Source organism: Lytechinus variegatus, chromosome 4, assembly GCF_018143015.1.
Source record: "Lytechinus variegatus isolate NC3 chromosome 4, Lvar_3.0, whole genome shotgun sequence".
Classification (NCBI taxonomy): Eukaryota; Metazoa; Echinodermata; class Echinoidea; order Temnopleuroida; family Toxopneustidae; genus Lytechinus; species Lytechinus variegatus.
The window spans coordinates 22,262,761-22,285,174 of NC_054743.1; the positions used below are offsets into that span (position 1 = coordinate 22,262,761).

At 33.9% G+C, this 22,414-nt stretch overlaps 1 protein-coding gene across 1 annotated transcript; it reads left to right on the forward strand.

Moving 5' to 3' along the window:
* The first annotated feature begins 100 nt into the window (after positions 1-100).
* LOC121413632 (coiled-coil domain-containing protein 60-like) lies at positions 101-15,237 on the forward strand. The gene is made up of 15 exons (XM_041606539.1): positions 101-252; positions 1,109-1,178; positions 1,701-1,828; positions 2,836-2,886; positions 4,180-4,413; positions 4,987-5,097; positions 5,743-5,854; positions 8,200-8,392; positions 9,511-9,571; positions 9,945-10,020; positions 11,267-11,367; positions 11,850-11,993; positions 12,448-12,606; positions 14,316-14,505; positions 15,076-15,237. Exons 2-15 carry the CDS (start codon positions 1,113-1,115, stop codon positions 15,187-15,189), a joined length of 1,740 nt encoding a protein of 579 aa, XP_041462473.1. The 5' UTR covers positions 101-252; positions 1,109-1,112; the 3' UTR covers positions 15,190-15,237.
* The last annotated feature ends 7,177 nt before the right edge of the window (positions 15,238-22,414 follow it).

A 22,414-nucleotide genomic window follows, 5' to 3' on the forward strand; every position in this document is an offset into this window, starting at 1 on the left:
AATGCACAGCAAGTTAAAAACCTGTTCATATTATCACATTTTGTATTTTTTGTATGAATTTCCCTTTTTCTAGAACTGTTCAACATCTGAGTCAAAGGGAGTTTCCAGTGAGAAGCAGGATGACAGGAAAAAAGATGGTAAAGGTGGAAACGGGGAGGAGGAGAGCGCGGATGCAGTCAAACCATACAAATTTGTCGTCAGGCGGAACAACAAGAACCATAAATCACTTCATAAGGAAGTTTCTACTGGCAGGTATGTGATTTAGGTTGTGTTGCAAGAAAATATTTGCGACCAATTGCAAATATTCTGTTGCAATTTACAACTGATAGATCAACGTTAGCTGTAGCAAATCAGATTAAACTTCTTGTTTCAAGGAGCAAATTAGAAATCAATCACTAATTTGCAATTAACTGCAGGACATATGATTGATTTAGGGACCAAAAATTGACTTGCAATTGATCGCAAGTTTCTTGCGACAGCAGCGACACCCCATAAGACTACTGGGTAGTGCTTCATGAAATGATTTGGCAGTTTTAATCAATGATGGCCATTCAAATCTGCAGAAAGACTCGCATAGATCTGTCTGATTTAAAAAAAAAGGAAATTTGTGAAGGAGAATGGTGCTAAGATGCCTGATAAAAGGCTTGTTATGTGGGGATATTTCTCCTTCTGACTTATATTGTAAAGATATTGAATGAAATACTCACTTGAACACCATTTCATATAGTAATTTTGGGTGACTACCAGTACCCATACTTGAAGTTGAAAATACTTTTGTAATCAGGGGTTATTACAGACTGCCATTGAAACTCTTCAATTTTTTCAATTTATGATTCCAGCAATTTTTTTCATCTCCTCAAGAGCCCTAACTGATTGACTGAAACCAAATTTTTCATTGAAAATCTCTGACGATGCTTTGTTAAATGCCCACCAGGGCAGTGATTTATAAGTGATTTTCAATGACAACTGTTATTAGCTCCTAAATTTTTCCATCTGATTGCAAGAGAGCAAATTTGCCTATGATTAAAGAATCTTTTGGTTTGCTAGAGGACAAGGGAATATTGATGCTGATATTTTTTTTGTGCATTTTCTTCTTATTTTTTTTCAGAGTAATGGTGAAATGGGCTAAGCTCGGACATGGGGTCTTTACTATGATCAGAGAACAAGAAGAACTGAGGGTGAGTCTCCCTTCTCATTATTCTATTGTTTTTCTGTTTTTAGAATTAAAAACATATTTTGTGGCAATAAAGATGGGGGGGTGCCATGTCTTTTATGACTTTTTTTTGAGGGGGGGGGTAGTAGCCTGTAGGAGAGGGTCATCTTGCCCCACCTTGTCTGTGGTGAAAAATCTAAAGAAGTTGAAGTGCCATGCCCCATGTATATAATCTATGGTGGTTGTAATGAAACATCAGTTAATTTTCTATTTGGTTCAATAAAAAGTGTAATTTGCAGGAGTAGAAGAAGGAAAAAAATTCCCATTTCCAAGTAGGATCTTTCACCAAATTGCTTAAAACATATGTTTGTGTGTGTACTTCAAAAGCTATTAATCTTCTATGATGATCCATTTAGAAATCAATTTTTCTTGTGATTTCCAATATGGATGCATATAGGTGGAGAAAAGAAAATTGCAATGCAATCCATTTTTGTAGAGGCCATCTTTATTTTCATCAATGTTATTTGTTTTGTTATTCACAATGCAGGTGAATGCAGAACATAATGAAAGAAGAAGAAAAGAAGAACAAAGGAAGAAGGAATGGCAACCAGCTGTTGTGGAAGTATCAGATGAAGGAGAGACAGATGAAGAGTTAGAAAAGGAAGAAAGTCTTAGGTAGGCCAAAGATTCATATTACAGCTATATGAAAATATCACAATATGAAAAAAAATATGCGCTTGATATTGAGTTTTGTCAACTACATGTAAGGGTAGCGCAGACGGTACAAATACAATTGATAGTAAAGTGTATAAAATGACTGTCCTTACTGTTCATTGCAGCTGCTGCTATCATTAAAAATAAAAAAATCTACCCCGAAACATAGGCCTACACAAAAAAGGAGGAAATACTATGAAATTACTGATCATGAACTATTTCAAGGGCTGACCTGACAATTATTTTTTTTTTCAGGGGCTACTTTTCACTGTGGATTGTCTAATCCCCCAATGTTAGATAAGATTCAACATTGCAGAGAATGGGGAATTTCAGGGCTCTTAAGTATTTTGGGGGCGAAATTACCCCAGGCCCCTTGTAATTTCTTTCCTTAGGGCTGACTATACCAGTGGTGACAATACTGGGAGTAACTTGAAATGTGATATCACGCAGCACTGGTTAAAAACATATAAAGCAATGCCAAAAATTAGTGAATTTGTGTTGAGTTACTAACTCACTATTGACATATTAACCAGGGGCATACTTAGGACTTTCCAAAGGGGGGGGACACATTTTCCCTGAGGAAAAATTTGACATAAAAAAAGGTCTTCACTTTCAAAAGGGAGGGCACACACTTCTGTTTAAACAGCATTTTTATATTAAAAATTTTAATTGTGCCTCTCAAGGGGGGGGGGGGGGTGGGCTGGCTTTGCCACCCCCCCCCCTCCCTGCATCCACCAGTGACTTGAACGACATTTAAATGAGCTACTGTGTACTGCAAACACGGCCTTTGTTGCACAATAACCTTGCATCATTATCATCTGAAAATTCATGTTTGCTTTTCAGCTTATGGGTATTAGATTATGCAGTAGATGTGTTTTAATTTATTGCAGTTTTCTTTTGGTTCTCCATGGGTTTAAAGATAAAGTCATTAACATCCTGTTTAATGTGTTTCTGTGTTTATTTTTCAGTGTTTATATGAATCAAGGTGCAGAGAGCAGAAAAGAGGTGTCTTTTGCATTGTAAGTACAAAGGGTCTTACATTGGAAGGTTATTGTGAAGCTCCCTTTTCCCTCCATTCCATTGATTTCAAATTGAAATATAATTTAGTTCATAAGTATATCATGTGTATTAAGTAAAGGTTCAAGAAATCTATCATAAAAAAGTGACAGAAGAGAAGAAAGAATGATGAGGAAGAAGAAAAGGAAAAAATGAAAAGAATGAAAAAAAAGGAAGAGGAAAACATGAATAGATGTGAAGCAGTGAGATATTTTTTTTTGAAAGAAATTGACATCAGTTTAACCCTAAAAAGACTGGGGGGGGGCTGATTCAGCCCCCCCTTGACATTTTTCGCGATAAATCTGCAGCGCAAATTTTTTTGACCGCGTCGCTCACTGACTTTTTACTTTCAAGTTTCGCGCAACTTTTGAGACCAAAATTGTGACCCCCGGGTACGCGGTTCCAAAATTACGCAACATTTCGTAAGTGCATGCAGACCCAAAATTACTCAAAAACGTGAATTTGTGTACAAATCCAATGCAAATAGTGTTCTTAGCCAAAATTCATAAATGTATCATTATTTTTCCTTTTACTGCCTAAAATCAATTAATTTTATCTCTTTTATGGTCAAAATAAAGTCCCCGACAATTTCCATTGAAAAAACAATAAAAAACAAAAAGTCGAAAAACAAAGAAATACATAAGAAATTTAGAAAACAATAGAATACATAAGAAAATAAATGTGATTTTGATTTTTTTTAAAATCAATTTGATCAAATGCCTATCTAGAGTATGTGAAACAAAAATTAGCATTTCAGGGGCATTATTTTATTAATTAGAGCAAACTTATGATTTTACGCATAAATTAGCATAATTAATGAGACATGAGATATTTTGCAGAATTTGATGTTATAGTTTTGTAGATAATGCCATGGGTAACGCGTGTGCCAATTTTCGTCGCGATCGCGCGATCGACGGCCGAGATCATAAGGGGGGGCTGAATCAGCCCCCCCCCCCCCAGTCTTCTTAGGCGTCGAAATAGCCCAGTCTATTTAGGGTTAAAAAAAGGATAGCATTGATGACAGTGTAAGAAACAAAATTCATGCTCTAAGAATAATAAATATTTTGGTCAAGTTATCCGTCATGAAATATGTGAAACATTTAGTTGGCTATCATTTTGATGCAATTCCTTTAACAATATCAAGATTCTTTTCTATACTTCTATTTGCAAGTACAGCCTTCTTTTTTTTGCTGTTAGTAATCATGAAATTTGTGATTGTCATACATATAATTATCATCATTATTATTTCTATACAGTGATGCAGCTAGTACGGTCCCCGACAACCAAACAGAGCAGGGGGATACAACTCGCCTCTCTACCACCGCCATGATGACCACTGCCATGGCAACGACCCCATCTAAATCCATCCTGAGTGGGGCGTCGTCACCCACCAAGAGGAGGCGGAATAAGCGACTGGTGGAACCGCCACGCCCCTACACTCCCTGTCATACGAACATCAATATTGATCCAGACGGGGATGAAACAGACAAGTAAGTATGTTTCCAGATTATGGGAAAAAGAATTGACTCAATTCAATGTCGTCAATTTGAAAGTAACCTGGGGTATGATTCACTGAAATCGAAATGAATTTTAAGTGAGATGAAATAAGTATAATATTTTTGTTTTTCATCTAATTTGTGAATGGCCCTCCAGGACTCCTGCATTCACAATTTAAGATCAACTTGAATCAGCCACAATTCTTCATTAGTTCGCCCTTGGCCCCATGATTCATTTTAATTCAAGTATTGCCTACAAAAAAGCTATTTGAGGAAGGTGAAAGCATTCCATAACAATCCATTAATATTTTGATGGAAACAAATATTTGCAAGTAGAAATGTATGTATAACTATTATATGACTGTTCAATTTGAAGATTTTAGTGATATATCTTCATTGTTTTCTCTTATAGTTGAAGTATAAGAGCATTTAAAGATACTTTCATCTATACCTCTCATCAAAAAGATCTTCATCCATGTATATGAAAGATAACATAAGAAACATTGATTTTCTTTCACATTTCCTAATGTTATACCTGAACAATAATTTTTATTATTATTTATCCAGGAAAGCCATATTTCGTCAAATGTGTTCAGTGAATTGGATCTTAGAAGCTATGATGATAGAGCCTCCTGCTGCTATGGAGCCCATCAGTAAATGCTGGAAAATTAAATATAGGTAAGGAGCAGCCCCCCTTGTAAAAAAGTGAAAAAATGTGGTTTAAAAATATAATTTGATATTTCTGTATAGTTCAAATTTATCCTATCGTTGTTCTTGACAGTTTATACTTCATTGAAAGCCAAAGCAGTTAAGATCTTTGGTTGTTCACACATTGTACATGGGTTATTTTTTTAATATATATATATTTTTTAACATTTTGAGGGCAATTTAATAATAATACATAACATTTATAAGGCACTTACGACTGGGACTGGTGTTGCTAAGCACACTCTGTTCTGTTCAATTTACCCTTACCTTTGTAATGTTTTTCCAAAAACGCCCAAGTAAATTATGGTTGGGCACAATCCGAAATTCAGTTTTAAATGAAGAGAAGTTGAAAAGTAGCCTCCTGCCAAAAGACATTGTGCTGGATAAAAGCAATTCCTTGTATTGGCCTGTTAAAAACTAATTTTAAGAGAATGATACGAATCTGGAACATCGATTGCCAAAAATTTGAAAGGCAGTGCAACTCCACCTTGTTTTACATTAATTTATTTTAGTACATGTATAATAATACTTTTCAGTCAACATTTGCTTAACATACATACTGTACAGTACATCTTACATGTACTTTTATCTTTGCATCATTGTTTTTGTTTGCAGGGATATGGAAAACCGATCATATTGTAAAACCACTGTCCAGAGATTAAGAAAAGAGAAGGCTTTAGACACGAGATGGAATGCTTTCATATCGGCCGAGGGTGCTGGTCATCTGGTAAGGGTCATTTTCTTTCTTCCACTCATACCCTTTTCCCTTTCATTAATGTAGAGATGTTTATAAATACTCTTTTCTATTACAAGTTTATTTTGTGCTTGAATGATTGTGTTTTTCTGTTCCATGCCTTTGTTTTCCTCATAGAAATGGATGAGTTCATAACATTTCAATCTCTTTATTTTTATGCTACTCAATAGTAAATTTTACAGATTACCCTGAAGTACATATTGCATGAATTAAAACAAAATGCTAGTAATGATATTTGTTATGTGATTACTGCATGAAATATTTTAATTTTTAATCCATAGCTCATTTTGCTATGCTCCATATTTATTTGTACTGAATATCATTTAGTATATATGTGAGAATTGTTTAGTATGTATGTGTCTTTGTCTCGCATATCCCCCTCCCCCCCCCCCCCCCCCGAATAAGTTTATAGTAATTTTAAGTGTCATTATCTTTCAGTGTTACATACATGTTGCATGTTGTTTTCCCATTGTATATTCATGTATCATTCCATTCTCCACTGCTTTCCTCTCTTTGAACCCACCCCCCCCCCCAAACAGGCTGGCTTGCCTAATTTATTTCAGGTAAAATGAGTTTTGTGCTCTTCTGTGAATGTGTCAAGACTTGGTTTTCTTTGCACGATACTAACAATTACTTCAACGATTGATAACTTTCAATTATAATATCTGTTTTGCTTTGTGATGGTATTCTCCTAATTTAGTTTGAACTTCTTTCCCAAAAGAGTTTTTACATCCAAGTTGCATTTTCTTTTCCTTCTCAAATCGTTTGGTACCAAGGATTGAGATGGTGAAAAAAGAGCAATTGATTAAGACTGGGTCCTGTAACATAAATATAAAGTTGGCAATTGTAGGGCTGATTTGTAGAAATGATTGCATTGATTATTGTGAGTGACTATGATCAATTATTGATAAAATGAAAACAAAATACAAAAAAAAACATGTTTTATACGATCAGCTAATCAGATTGTAGGATTTCATGTTATTGCAAATTTGTTAAATTACATTTTTGTATGAAACAGGCCCCAGATTCCCAAACTCTATTTTGAGTTATTTATACAAAAAAAATCATACTTCTGATGCTGAATATTTAGGTAATTTTCATTCTCTCAACTTTGTTTTCTCAATTTTCTTGTGTGTGGGATTTATTTCTACCTGTATGAATGAATCTATGTGTACTTTTTTTGCACAAATATTATTTTCAAAATCTGAATAAAACATTGCAATAAATCATCATTTCACTTGTTGGGAAATATGATGGAATTGGGGCAAGATTTGGGAAAAATTGGTCATTTCATTATTAAATCAAGTGATATAGATGTGCATGCACATTGATACTGATACATGTAGCTTAAAATGTTTAAATGAACTATTAGCTTTGCACACCATTCGGTTGATGTTTAGTTTTGTTTGTCACATTGCATGAACATCAATTATTATTGTACAGTATGTTATATCTTCAGAAACATCTTTGTAAATGGTATAATCAAATTTACTTTTGACCCTATTAAGGTCTACAATGGTCCATTAGAGTCATAAATCAAGGACTTTGGGCACTGAATGTACACTGAAGTTTAGTAAAAAAAAAAATGTTTGATTGTGTTTACCTGTACTTTTAGCTGGGGAATACATTATTTTTACTCTTATTTTTCTATTATTTTCTAGTGCATGAACTTAATATTTCAAATGTGTTAATGGGTTTGTTTATGGCATCTTTTGTTTACCTTTGATGTTTAAGTATTTGATGTATGCTTGAATCGTCTCAGTTTATTTGCTTGCATGCACCTCTTTTATGTGTTTGTCAAATCAATCACTAATATTGATTTGTTTTTATTCTTATGACAATCTTATACTCTTCTTGAGAGGTGTGACAAACTTTTGGTTTTGTTTGGATGTTTTTTTTTCTATCTTCCTTGGAGTCCTCATTTGATTTTTGCTGTTGTTGATTATTACCATTTACATTTGATTCATTTGTGATGGAATGTAAATATTTCTTTGTCATATGCATATTTTCCACAAAGAGATTAAATCCTTATTGCTGCATATTTGTAAAATAATTTTTGCCACTATTGTCAATCATAACTTTTAAAGTTTTTGGCATTTAAAATTAAATTTGACTGGTGAATTCAATAAACACCTCTTTAAAAACTCTGTAAAGGTCTTTTGGTTATGTTTTGATATCAGTTTGAGAGAAAACACATTTTTTTCTATCAGTGTAAAACAATATTCTTGATATCTCTAAAAGTAGTTGTACACTCAATATATCAAGAAACTTTTAATAATTTTTCAATCCATTTCATAATTTTTTCACTTTTAAAACAGAAATCACGTTCCCCGGCAAGAGGCTTGCTTTCCACTCAAAATTCAGGTTTCTCACGGACGTTGCGTCGTCTCTCCGCAAATAGTACGGCTAACCGAGCGGCATCAGCGATGGGTCAAAGTTCAGTTGACCAAAGCCCTCTCTCGCCAAAGGCTGAAGATACGGCGAGTTCATTCTTAGAGGCTGCAGATAAATGTAAGAATGATTCATAAATTATATCAGATATCTATGATATTCTGCCATATATTATAGAAATGTAGCGTAAACATTCGTAATTCCGAAGCTTCGTTATTCCGAAGGTTCGGATATTCCGAAGGTTCGTTAATCCGAAAGCGAAATAAGGTTCGTTGTACCGAAGGTTCGACAATCCGAAACGAAATGAGGTTCGTTGTTCCAAATGTTCGTTAATCCGAAAACGAAATGAGGTTCGCTGTTCATTTCGTTTTCGGACAAACGAACCTTTGGAATTACGAACCTCATTTCGTTTTCGGATTACCGAACCTTCGGAATGACGAACCTCATTTCGTTTTCGGACTAACGAACCTTCGGAATTATGACTCTCATTTCCTTTTCGGATTAACGAACCTTCGGAATTACGCCACAAATGTTCGGATTAACGAACCCTTTTTCGTTTTCGGATTTATGAACATCGAGGTATAGGCAATTTATGTGTTTGGGAATTAAGAACCTTCGGAATAAAGGACCTTCGGAATTACGAAGTGTAACCGAAATATAGATGTATTGACTTAGAAGAAGGGTCAGTAAACTTTTGAATGCAGGGTATATGCTAACATTCACTAACAGGAAGCAAATCTGTGGAATGAGTGTCATTGTCATTTTTTGAAATATATATAGATATTTGCTTATTTCAGAAGTTGAGGGATATGCAGCTGCAATTCCTTTATAGCATCCTGTAAAGCATACAGAAAAAATCCCAAATCAAGAAAAACATAATTTTGAAAAAAATCAGAGTTGCTTCCTTTTGTCAGAGAATGGCAGTATGGATCTGGAAATTGTTGCAGACAAAATGCTGTGTTTAAACCCAACTCATAGATAACATGTATCGTACGTAAGTCTTAAATGCAGGCTTCTGATTGGTTAAAAACTGAGGTGCGTTTGATTTTTAGAGTAATGTAGAAAAGGGTATTTCAGGGCTTTTGGTAATAGGTTATAATTATGCTCTGATGGTGAAATGAGTAAATTTGACAGTATGATACAATATATTTCTTTTGAAAAACATTACTGTTGTAAGTGCAGCCTTATTCAATTGTTTTGTGATGCACTCATGTTGAGAAATTTCTCTTTTTATACAGTGGCTGAAATTCCCGACAGTGTTTCAATACAGGGAGGGGATACACCAGGGAAATTACACAGGTGAGGTATTCAGCTTTTAGAATTTCAAGTTTTATCTTCTAAATCTCATTAATGAATTGGTCATATTTATGGCATTTATACTACTTTGATGGATGATTCCATCACATGTATATTTTGCTTAAGGTCTTTGTCAATATGCTCCCATGGAAAGCTGTATATACATGTAAAGTGAAAGATGACATACACATGTTTACAAATGTTACAAACCTGACACCAAACCTCATACTAATAATATGTTTCATTCTCACAACCAAGACTGCTTTTGCAGTGGACAACTGTTACACTTATTTTGTATTTTGAGAGAATTTGATACATGATTACTCTATGAGTATCTCTTGTTTATTATTTGCCATTATATTTCAATACCTTACAGATCTCCCTCTGTGTTGAGTGAAAGAACAGCGACCCCTTCGTCAAAGAGAAGTGGATCAGTTGTCAATAAGTTATCTGTGAGTATTTAATCTGCCTTGGACAAAATTATTATTTCATGTAGTTTCCTGTGTCTGAAGTGAATGAGAATGCATGGTCATTGAAACCGATAAGTTCAATTGGATTAATGACATTGTTTGCTGTTTTTGCAATTCGGGGATGTTTTATTTATTTTTTCATCTGTAAGTGCCATTTCATGATAAAGGAATGAATACTCTCAAATTCTTCAATGTTGATGAATTGTACCAATATACATATAAAAGAGATAGTAAATATCATTAGATGGTAAATAATGATTGTCAGATAGCATTTTGCAAAGAAACACAATAATGTTCAAAATAGCAAAGAATAGACCAAGGAAAGAAAACTATAAATTATTTCGTAAGGGGGGGGGGGTAGTCCCGTTATTTGAAAGGGAAAAAAGTATAGTAATTAAAAACTGGTTCAATCCCAGATTTGTAAAGTTTTTTTGAACAATCTTGGATCTATTTATATCACAATAATGAAGACTGCTTTTGGAGCTGCATGAAACAGACAGGTTTCAAACTGGGAGACAAGATTACTCGGGGTAAACTTTTGAAATCATAAAGTGACATTATCGTGCAATGCAGATTTATTGCATGCTGCAAACTTATTTTGTGTGACATTTACAAATGTAGGCTTTGAATTTTGACATTTCTAGGGTAAGGCCACTTTTAAAAGAGGCCCAATAATATGCAAATAATGAATGTTTATGAGTGCAATAGACAGAATACTTCATGAGGTGAAAGATGAAAAGATTCATTCAACGATGCGTAGCTGAGTTGAATGGATCTTTTCATTTCATCTTTTACTGAATGAAGTATTCTGTCTATTGCATGAATGAAGGAACATTCATTCTTTGGTTATGACACTTTAAACTAGATTATTTTTCATAGGAAAATTATCAATTTCGATGCACAATATTATGCCGGGCAAGCTAGGTCTGTTGATTGTTGCTTGTGTCACGTACATTGGATAAAATCGTATGGTTTCAAAATTGAACAATGAATGGATCCTAAATTGCATGGTCGATGACATCATTGTAAAATGGTCTGAATGATCGATATCAAACAACCAATCAAATGCTAAGGATCTATCGAGGTGTCACATAATGTATTATAGCACAGATGGGAATATTAAAAATGGTACAAAAAACATCTAAGGCCAGTGAAATGGGCTATGAGGCCTATCAATGGGACATCCTCGGTCATCGTTGTTATTCTTTTTTCTTCTTCTTCTTCATAGAAACAAGACCTAGAGGAGAAAGACAAGCAGGAAAGACCAAGGGAGAGACAAGTTAGCACATGGGTGGCTTCTACTAATAGGAAACTACATAGATCACAAAGGTATGAAAAGTCTTATTCTAACCATGGTTGGCTATATTGGAAACTATTTAAAGGAGATAAGATAAAACAATTTTATGTAGGATTCTATTGTGAAAATTTTCTTACAGGCATATAGAAAATTCTGTAGATGCAGTATTTTTTGATATCATAAAAGGAGGGACACAAATTTAAAAAAATTCAACATGTTGAGAAACACTGATGAGGATAAATGAGTGCCACTTCAAAATGCAATGCAATTATTGTAATGCATTCCATTAGAAAAAAAGAACCAAGGCTCCCATTTTAAAAAGTGTGTCAATTTCAACAAACATATACCATATTTTTCTGACAAGTATTCCACCTTTCACATGTTATTGGAAGGAAGGGAGAACCAAGAAATTTTCCTAAAAGAAGGCATAATATGCAAGTGTGAATTTAAGCAGTGAAATTCTTTCAATTTAATTCCCCTCTTCCAATTTACCTTTAATGATTGTATTTTTCAGTGCTCCAATAAGAAACCAAGAGTTCAAGCCCATCTTTCCAAGCCGAAAGCATCTCTATCTAGCCAAGGAACTCAGAACCCAGTTTGCTGACGTCACTGAAGATCAGGCTCTCATGCTTCATGACAAGCTAGAAGCTATGGAAAAGTGAGTGAAATTAACAAAATCTTGTCCAATTCTTTTTTTTTTTGGGGGGGGATTGCCCCATTTGACTGCTTGTAATGAGTTCAAGAGGTTGCTGTCAATAATGATGTCTGACGAATGCTCTCTCACGTTCTGTTTCATGAATTGATGTGAAGTTTTCATTCTTTGGACAGTAACCATGTAAACAGTCAGAAATCAGTTACGCAATATTTTATGCACAATTGGACCATGTTCTTAGTTGCTAAGTCAGCTAACTAGGGAATATTGAGCACAATAATTGGTCACCAGTCGTGCATTAGGTAATTTTATAACTTTACGAAACACCTGCCAGGTTTGTCACATTTCATCTCTATTAGGTGGTTTTAACAGTTCATTATTACTAATAAAGCCACTTACCATAGGTTTCTGAATTTTTGTGACTTTACTTTACAAACTTTTACTATTTCTACCTTTCCAGGAAACGACTTGAAAGGAGTGAGAATAAGTTCCAGTCGATCCGAACCAATGTCCACATCAGCTCCCAACTGGCCCTGCTCAAAGAGGCTGGGCAGGATAAAGATGAACTGCTAGCGGAAGAAAATAAACGAAAGAAAAAACTGGAAGATGAAAGTAAATGGTGAGTCTGTGGATCAGTACTGGTTGTAATTATATCACTTGTATAGTGCTTTACAATGTTTCTTAGCGCTGCATACTATTACTATGACTTTAGCTTAGCTATTCTGATCTGGCACTAAGTATTCAAAGAATAACTTCCTACCTGGAAAGGGATAACACTGAGACTTGAATATGTCCTATCATTTACATGGCTGATATTACGGCAGGGTAGTACTACCAGAGGTTGATGCAGGGGGATTGTTGCTGTATAGCAAAAAAAAAATCAAATGATTTAAGGGAAGTTTAGCCTCTGATAAAGCCCCCATGAAATTACCACTGGTTTGAATATGAAAAGTTATCTGGAATGAACAGAAGCAAGAAAAACGCCCCTATAACCATTCTTTACCTTGGTTTGTTATAACGACCCCCCCTCCATCTTATGAAAATCTTTGTTGTTTAAAAAGAAATGTAAAGAGATTGTGTTGAATTATTTAAATATTGGTCTTATCTTGAGTGACTGCATTATTCTTTTGGTAGTGTAGATTGAGTAAAACTAGAAAAATTGTCATTTTTGTCTCACCTGCATAGCAGAGTGAGACTATAGGCGCCGCTTTTCCGACGGCGGCGGCGGCGGCGTCAACATCAAATCTTAACCTGAGGTTAAGTTTTTGAAATGACATCATAACTTAGAAAGTATATGGACCTAGTTCATGAAACTTGGCCATAAGGTTAATCAAGTATTACTGAACATCCTATTAGAGTTTCATGTCACATGACCAAGGTCAAAGGTCATTTAGGGTCAATGAACTTAGACCATGTTGGAGGAATCAACATCGAAATCTTAACCTGAGGTTAAGTTTTTGAAATGTCATCATAACTTAGAAAATATATGGACCTAGTTCATGAAACTTGGACATAACGTTAATCAAGTATCACTGAACATCCTGCATGAGTTTCACGTCACATGACCAAGGTCAAAGGTCATTTAGGGTCAATGAACTTTGGCCGAATTGGGGGTATCTGTAGAATTCCCATCATAACTTTGAAAGTTTATGGATCTGATTCATGAAACTTGTAAATAATAGTAACCAAGCATCACTGAACATTTTGTGCAAGTTTCAGGTCTCATGATTAAGGTCAAAGGTCATTTAGGGTCAATGAACTTTGGCCGAATTGTGGGTATCTGTTGAATTACCATCATAACTTTGAAAGTTTATTGATCTAGTTCATTAAACTTGGACATTAAAGTAATCAAGTATCACTGAACATCCTGTGCGCGTTTCAGGTCACATGACCAAGGTCAAAGGTCAATGAACTTTGGCCGAATTGGGTTATCTGTTGAATTACCATCATAACTTTGAAAGTTTATGGATCTGATTCATGAAACTTGTACATAAGAGTAATCAAGTATCACTGAACATCCTGTGCGAGTTTCAGGTCACATGATCAAGGTCAAAGGTCATGTAAGGTCAATGAACTTTGGCCATGTTGGGTTTTTTTGTTGAATAACCATCATATCTCTGTAAGTTTATTGGTCTAGTTCATAAAAAGTGGACATAAGAGTAACCATGTATCACTAAACATCTTGTGCGAGTTAGAGTAGTTTTCAAAGTCAGCACTGCTGCTATATTGAACTGCGTGATGCAGGTGAGACGGCCAGAGGCATTCCACTTGTTTTAAATTATGAACGGAATAGAGTAATGTAAACTCTCCATTTATCCCTGCCCACAGGTATCAAGAGTTGGTGCGGAACCTTCCTGCAGACATCAACAACGACAGACCTTGCATGGCCATCTTGGACAAACTACAGAGTCTTGGAAAGATTGAGAGTAGGAAAGCCACGCCACAGAAGTTTCTCAATGTCTTAGCTGGTCTGAGGCATTGGGAGATCTGCTCACCGGACATTAGTGCTGCCATAGAGGTGAGATTGCTGTTTGCCTTACATAATTTAACCTTACATGAAATTGGAACTGCCTATATACATGTAGATTCACGTTTCTGCAAGACATTCTCAATTGTGATTGTTGATGCCTTACCCAATATTCATGCATATTGTTCATCCCTCCCATTTTTTTCTTGAAATAACCATAGAACCATTTGTGAAGTGTTGCTTTCAAAAAGAGTCATTTTCAATTTTATCTCTCATTAGCGTTGTCTTTCATAAAAGAAAAAAATCAAGAATTCCATTCTCTATAATTAAGGAGATACGTATAGTGTAGAAATAACACAGTCCTGTAAGTCCACAAGAGAGAATATTCACAAGCTGGCGTAACGTGTCATTTGTGTATATTGAATGCGAGAGATGGTTCTCTTTCCACACAAAGCGCTCTCTTTATGGGGTTTGACTATACATGCACGGTAATGGAAGATAGCCTTTTTAAAATATAAATCCTGTGTCTGATGCTTTGCTGCATTTACCTCTATAAAGTGTTTGGTCCCTTTCTCTTGGCAATCTAAATGGTAACATAATTATCTCTTATATCTTTCACAGTTTGTTCGAGAGAAGGTTGTCGGGATGGCAGTGGAGGAATTTGAGGCATGGTACCAAGCAGAAATGCCCAACATTGCAAGATCCAAGAGTGCACCACCGGCTACCACGTCATGATCCCATCGTCGGCAGAGGGGTAAAGATTTGCACCCCTTTAGCAGCAGATCAATTCTGAGTATTAAGGTTGTACTCATGAGATTTGGTATGGAATCAGGAGATTTTGGGATATGCCACTTCATGGTTTATGTTGAGGGTAGTTCACTCTAAGGCCTGTAACTAAAGCTTAGCAATCGATCTTATGACTGAGGTGATTGATAGCACGTAACGATCAATGTGATTAGCCCCTAAAAATCAGCCGTGTGATCAAATCAAAGTTTTGTGTTACGGGGCCATGTGAAACCGGTAGACAAGACTTGATAGGTTACGGGCAAGAGCACCAAGCCAACTTGGCATTGACATACAAGCCTTTACCAAGTTAGTAGTATATGGTCACCAGGGGTCCATTTTATAAGGAGTTGCAATTGTTGTAACTTTGCCATTATGGCAACTATTAAAGTAATTAAGGTTCAGCACTTAATCATAATCAAGGTTTTAATGGAAGTTACAATGATGGCAAATCTACAATAGATGCATCTTATGAAACATACCCCAGGGCCTCAAGTATATGGAAATCCATCAATGTCATAATTTTCTCTTCAGGAAATTTGCTCAATGTCTTTTGTGAACAAAGGGAAGCAAACAGGATTGTCAAAAAACTGTGAATATATGAATATACATAATTTCTAGAACATACTTTGACCAAAAGTATATTTTAGATGTTGACATTGCTGGCTTTCTGTAGTTACGATAGAACGGATCAATTGTAACTCTTTGTGTTACAGGGCCCTGATTGTTTAAACGAGCCTGCTTACCCTCTAGAATTGTCAGCAGGTTCCACTATTTTCCACTAGTACATTAGGGGATCCTGTGTCACCAACCAGTCAATAGTATTCTGTCAGAGATGTATGAGTAGAAGTTCTCAGTATTTTCCTAGCTTCCAGTAGATAAGTAGCAAAATTAGATTTTCAGAAAAAAGACATTTAGTTATTTTGAATCCATTACTACCAACATAGATTATTAAAGAATGAAAATATCCTTTTTTAATCAAATGCCTTCCTATTATTATTCTGGTCATTTGTTTTTTAAAAGATTACTGTAGTTTTTTTTCTACTGTGCAATTATTAATGCGATGACCAATAAGTTGTTTTAAGGTCTCGTTTATGTGTCAGAATTCAGTATGTGTGCGCATGTATATGTGATATATGTAGTGTAAAGTTCATTTATTGAATCATGTGTTGTCAAACGATGATGTTGATCATTGATGTTGATTGTACTTCCTAATATTTGATACATAATTATATTTGTATGAAATTATGATATGCAATCTGCAAATGTAAAAGTGGGTTGTAATTTCTCTTTCTAATTTAATTTACTTCAGAATACAGATTAAAGTTATGATTACAGTATTATATTATGCAACTGAAAATCAGAACCTGAAATTTGCTAATTTTAAAGAAATTGTGCAACAATGCGAATTGCAATCAAACTTTAACTTGCAACCTATACAATAGAGGTAGAGAGAGCATCTTTGTAATTTTATAATACAAGATATACATATTTAGGTCGTTTGGTCCAGTGGTTAGAGCATTGGACTCATAATCGCAAGGTTGTGAGTTTGAATCCCCACTCTGCCATTGTCTCCGCTGTGATAAAAAGGCCCAAGAGTAATATCTGTCATCTATAAGGTCAGCCATTATGACCGATTAACCTTGACATACAATGTTTCCTAGGTAATTGGTTACATACCAGCTTGGCGTTTACCAGCAAAATGCTGTCCTGTCGAGTTCCTACGGGAGTTACTATAAACAGAAGCAGATATTGCTATTAAATGACTCAACTTATGTTCCAGATACTATTTAAATGTGATATATTTTTAAATAAGTTATTTACCAGAGATATCTTGATAAATACTCATGCTGAATTCTTAACAGGGTATCTTACTTAAAGTTGATGTACAAAAATCATATTTTAGTACTTTTGCTCTATCTAAAGTAATAAGAATGTTCCTTTCAAATGAATAATTAATTTGTTGGGAGATAAAGAGAAGTAATAAATTCATTTTTCTCCAACAATACCACAGGGGGAAGACAGCAACTGCTGTGTGAAGAAAGTTCCTTTTTTGTTTGTTTTTTTTGTAACTAGATGCAAGAAAGGGTTGTAGTGTCCAATAATTTCATGTTTCTTTTCCATCAAATTTTGTTTAAAGGAAAGTTGTTGTTGTCACCTTATGTGATAGTTCCTCTGAACAGACTTTTTACATGTATCCCAATTTAAAAACATGTGCTAAGTTAAAGAGTGCATCATAAGAGTCTGTTTGTATAAAAACTTATCATTAAGCCAGTTTTCTTTGTACTTTGTTTCCAAGCAACAGGGTTTATGCTGAATATAAAACTTTGCAAAATAAAATGTACTTACTTACCATAATATGGAGTAACAGAATGTACAGAAATGTGCTTATGTATCTTGGCTTCTATTTCTAAGATATTTTATCTAGCTTTAGCTTTCTGCTTTCTTTCAATACTATTGTAAAAAAAATGAACAAAATTTGCTGCGTGTAGACCAATGAACATTTTTTAACGCTTTTCTATTAATCACAAATACAATTTTGCAGTGATCAACACCTTGAAATTTTGTTTTATATGAATCTTACCATGCCTTCCAATGTTATATGAAATGTGTGTTTTATACATAGGCCTTCATGTCGAAATATTTCCTTGGTATTGCAGGACCAAACATATTTTATTTGACAAATTTATTGACAGACATTGCCAAACAAGGGCAATGTATTAGTGATTTGTCATGTTTTTGTAAGCCATGAGCACATTGTCTATTTGTTATTATAATGGCTATGTTAAGTTGATAACAAGCAGTAAAAATTGTTGCTGTTTCAAGAATTGTCATAAGAGTGCAAGAACAAGATTGTACTGAGGATCAGGGTTGGCGATTTTTTTGATTTTTTTTAAAAAATCAAAAAAATCGGATTTATTTGATTTAAATCAGATTTTTTTTATTTTTTTAAAGTTCCTTCGAAAAAAAGGGTAATTATCCCCCCCCCCCTTACTCTTACAATGACATCAATATTGATGTTATACATTTCACCCCTGATATTGTTCTTAACCACATATTTTGTAATTAAAATCCAGTAAAAAAGGACAATTAAAAATAAATTTGAGGAATCATGTATCTGAACTTAATTCTATCATACATAGGCCTATGAAGGAATATTCCATAGGGAATTCCCAGTGAGTAGAGAAAATTCCCCTCTGGGATTTTTCATTCAAATATTAAAAAAAATCCAAGAGAAAAAATCCCTTATCAAAACTGCCAACAAACCCTTTGCCAATTACTAGTATTCATGTATATTGTAAGAGAAATATTTCTCATCAATGATTTTTTTCAATTAGTCACAGCTTTACAATAGTCAAAGAGAGACTACAACTGTATATGTTAAGGATCTTTTTGATAAAAAGCTCTTCTCCGTCTTGCTACAGATATAGATGCAAAACTCTCAGTTTTGGAGAACAATATAGGAGATAGCTTAGTCAAAGGGTGACTATACTACATTCTGTTACTGTGATTTTTTTACATTAATCTACAATTTTTATTCCCATATTCTCTACAAAAAAATCTGTTTGATCCATGAAGTATGAAAAAAAATCTACTTACTTTTAACTTAAAGGATAAAAACTGCAAAACTGCTTAAATTACAACATAAGTATTTTATTTTAAATGAGACACAGCTTACAACTGCCAATGATTGTAACTGAAGTACCTGCATCTTAACGTTAAAATACAGTGTTAAATGTTTATTCTGAGTTTTGCAAATTGTTGTTATAGAGCTCTTTCCATTATTACATGCAGATACAAAACTTCCATTATTTGTAGCACTGAACATAAAATGGGCTGCAGTGACTTAAACGGTTTATAAGAGAAAGCTTTTCTCAACAGTCAAATTATGACTGTACTACATTATGTTAATGTGATTTTTATAATTATGTTATTCAAAACATCAAATGTATGATAAATGTAACAATACGAAATAAGAGGCATGTTAAATATGTTGATTACATGCAGGTATCATTTTTGTCTCACCTGCGTAGCAGAGTGAGACTATAGGCGCCGCTTTTCCGACGGCGACGGCGGCGGCGTCAACATCAAATCTTAACCTGAGGTTAAGTTTTTGAAATGACATCATAACTTAGAAAGTATATGGACCTAGTTCATGAAACTTGGCCATAAGGTTAATCAAGTATTACTGAACATCCTATTAGAGTTTCATGTCACATGACCAAGGTCAAAGGTCATTTAGGGTCAATGAACTTAGACCATGTTGGAGGAATCAACATCGAAATCTTAACCTGAGGTTAAGTTTTTGAAATGTCATCATAACTTAGAAAATATATGGACCTAGTTCATGAAACTTGGACATAAGGTTAATCAAGTATCACTGAACATCCTGCATGAGTTTCACATCACATGACCAAGGTCAAAGGTCATTTAGGGTCAATGAACTTTGGCCGAATTGGGGATATCTGTTGAATTCCCATCATAACTTTGAAAGTTTATGGATCTGATTCATGAAACTTGGACATAATAGTAACCAAGCATCACTGAACATTTTGTGCAAGTTTCAGGTCTCATGATTAAGGTCAAAGGTCATTTAGGGTCAATGAACTTTGGCCGAATTGTGGGTATCTGTTGAATTACCATCATAACTTTGAAAGTTTATTGATCTAGTTCATTAAACTTGGACATTAAAGTAATCAAGTATCACTGAACATCCTGTGCACGTTTTAGGTCACATGACCAAGGTCAAAGGTCAATGAACTTTGGCCGAATTGGGTTATCTGTTGAATTACCATCATAACTTTGAAAGTTTATGGATCTGATTCATGAAACTTGTACATAAGAGTAATCAAGTATCACCGAACATCCTGTGCGAGTTTCAGGTCACATGATCAAGGTCAAAGGTCAATGAACTTTGGCCATGTTGGGTTTTTTTGTTGAATAACCATCATATCTCTGTAAGTTTATTGGTCTAGTTCATAAAAAGTGGACATAAGAGTAACCATGTATCACTAAACATCTTGTGCGAGTTAGAGTAGTTTTCAAAGTCAGCACTGCTGCTATATTGAACTGCGTGATGCAGGTGAGACGGCCAGAGGCATTCCACTTGTTTATTTTACATGACAGAAGTAGTTATGTGTAGGCGAAGGATCAAAACTGGAAAACTGCCAACAAACCTTTTCTCATCGACTTTTATATATTATTTTTTTTTTTTACAAACTGCTCTCTGAAAAGTCTTTGGATTATGTGAAAACTTTACGTTAAGAAAGAAATTGACTAATAATAACTGACAAAGAATGTAAAATTTCAGAAGAAAAACTCGACATAATTTACAAAAAATGAGTACCTATTGACAACATACATCTGTAGTTTTTAAGGAATTACCTGATTTTATTAATTTGATTTTAATTTGTTTTAAGTAGATATGAAGACTTTGTTGATCTTTTATTGATATAAAGTTAATTCAAAGTTTTTCAGTTGACTTGAAGAATTAAAACTGCATTGAACAAATACTTTGTCCATGATTTGTACATTTTTCAATGGAAGTGATTTAAATCAATGATTTTTTTTAAAAAATCATGGTGATTTAAATCGCGATTTAAATCACGATTTAAATCAACGTGATTTAAATCCGCCAACCCTGGAGAGAATACTTCAAGATTTGGTTTTGTGGCTATTTTAGAGAGCTAAAATTATGCAATTATTTTTTTATACCATGTTTTACAATATCTAATGAATATTATAGACTGAAGTTTCTTAAGATAATAGACATGAAACAATCTAGTCCAAAGTAATGTAAATAATAAACATTGATATTTGCTTGTAGGATCACATGAAAATGAGGATGAGATATTAATGTTGTTTACAGCAATATAAAAAAAAGATCTTTTAGTATTGCTCTGACTAAAATATGTATCTGATACGCTGTTTTCCAGTTTCTATTTGTAAAGATTAATATCAATACATGCATTCATTTTTGTAGACTTTTTCACACAAATTATTTTTTTAACATGCTAAATATGCAGTTTTTATTTTAAATTGCCTCAGGATCATTGGATAAATATAATCATGTTTAAATATTATTTAATTAATACACGTAGCTCAATGATGATACATAATGCTTATGAACAATTTGAAGATGAATGATATCTCTCTCTCTGTGTAAACAATGCCAACAAATATTCTTTGCTGTTGCTTTGATTTTGAGATAAATTGAACAAGTACATGTTGTAATCATGTTTTGAAATATCTTCCAAGATATTATTTTGTCATCAAAAGCAAATATTTATTACAATTGTATTAATCATTCTATGCAATAAGTAATCAACTATTTATATCCTTGTATGATTTTTAATGATATTGATGTCATAACTGTATTAAGTTTTAGGAATAGATAGCTATGTGATATGCCAGAAATTAATGAATTGTATTATTGATTTTCCACATCAAATCTATACAATATTTTTGTATTTATACTAGGCCTTTTTTATTATTATTTCAAGTATCCCCAATGGTTGCTTTATTTAATAACATGGGAGCTTATACAGTATATGTAACTGTGCTCAAGAATCAAATGTTAATTACTCTGGCAACTGTGTTAGAATGCAAATGAACATACATGTAGATAAATTATAGAGCACATGTAGGATATCATTGTTGACAGAAAACTATACTTTTGATATGCAATATTGAAATGAATGCTTAGCTTTGTTTTCAATCATGAGGATAATGTAAAAATTATTATATAAGGAAGTGAATCATTGTAATTTTCAAATTTACTTGATTTAATTTTTTTTTATTTGCAATAAGAGAATCACATTTTGGGAAATTGATGTGTAATCACTTTTGTTGTGATCAAAATGCTGCACAGAATTGAGTAATTATGTAAATAAAAAGATACACATTTTCTTTTCTCTCTCAAATTTAAATATGACAGTTACTTTTGACTTTTCAAGTATATGAATTTAATAATCATTTGTTGGGGTATCAAAGCAAAAATTGAAACATTGAAAACTAGTACATTGTTTTGTGATTAATGTAAATGGGCATCACAATTTGTATTATGAAAATGTTTGTGTTGATTTTTCTAAGATAGATTCTGTATTTTGTTTGTCATGTTGTGAATTAATCATTCATGTTCTACGTGGAATGTTTTCTGTTAACTTCTAGGTTCTGT

Coding starts and splice junctions, on each gene's coding strand:
- LOC121413632 (XM_041606539.1), top strand. CDS start 1,113: ATGGTGAAATGGGCTAAGCTCGGACATGGGGTCTTTACTATGATCAGA. Junction 11,368..11,849: donor AAACTACATAGATCACAAAG/GTATGAAAAGTC, acceptor TGTATTTTTCAG/TGCTCCAATAAGAAACCAAG. Junction 12,607..14,315: donor CTGGAAGATGAAAGTAAATG/GTGAGTCTGTGG, acceptor CCCTGCCCACAG/GTATCAAGAGTTGGTGCGGA.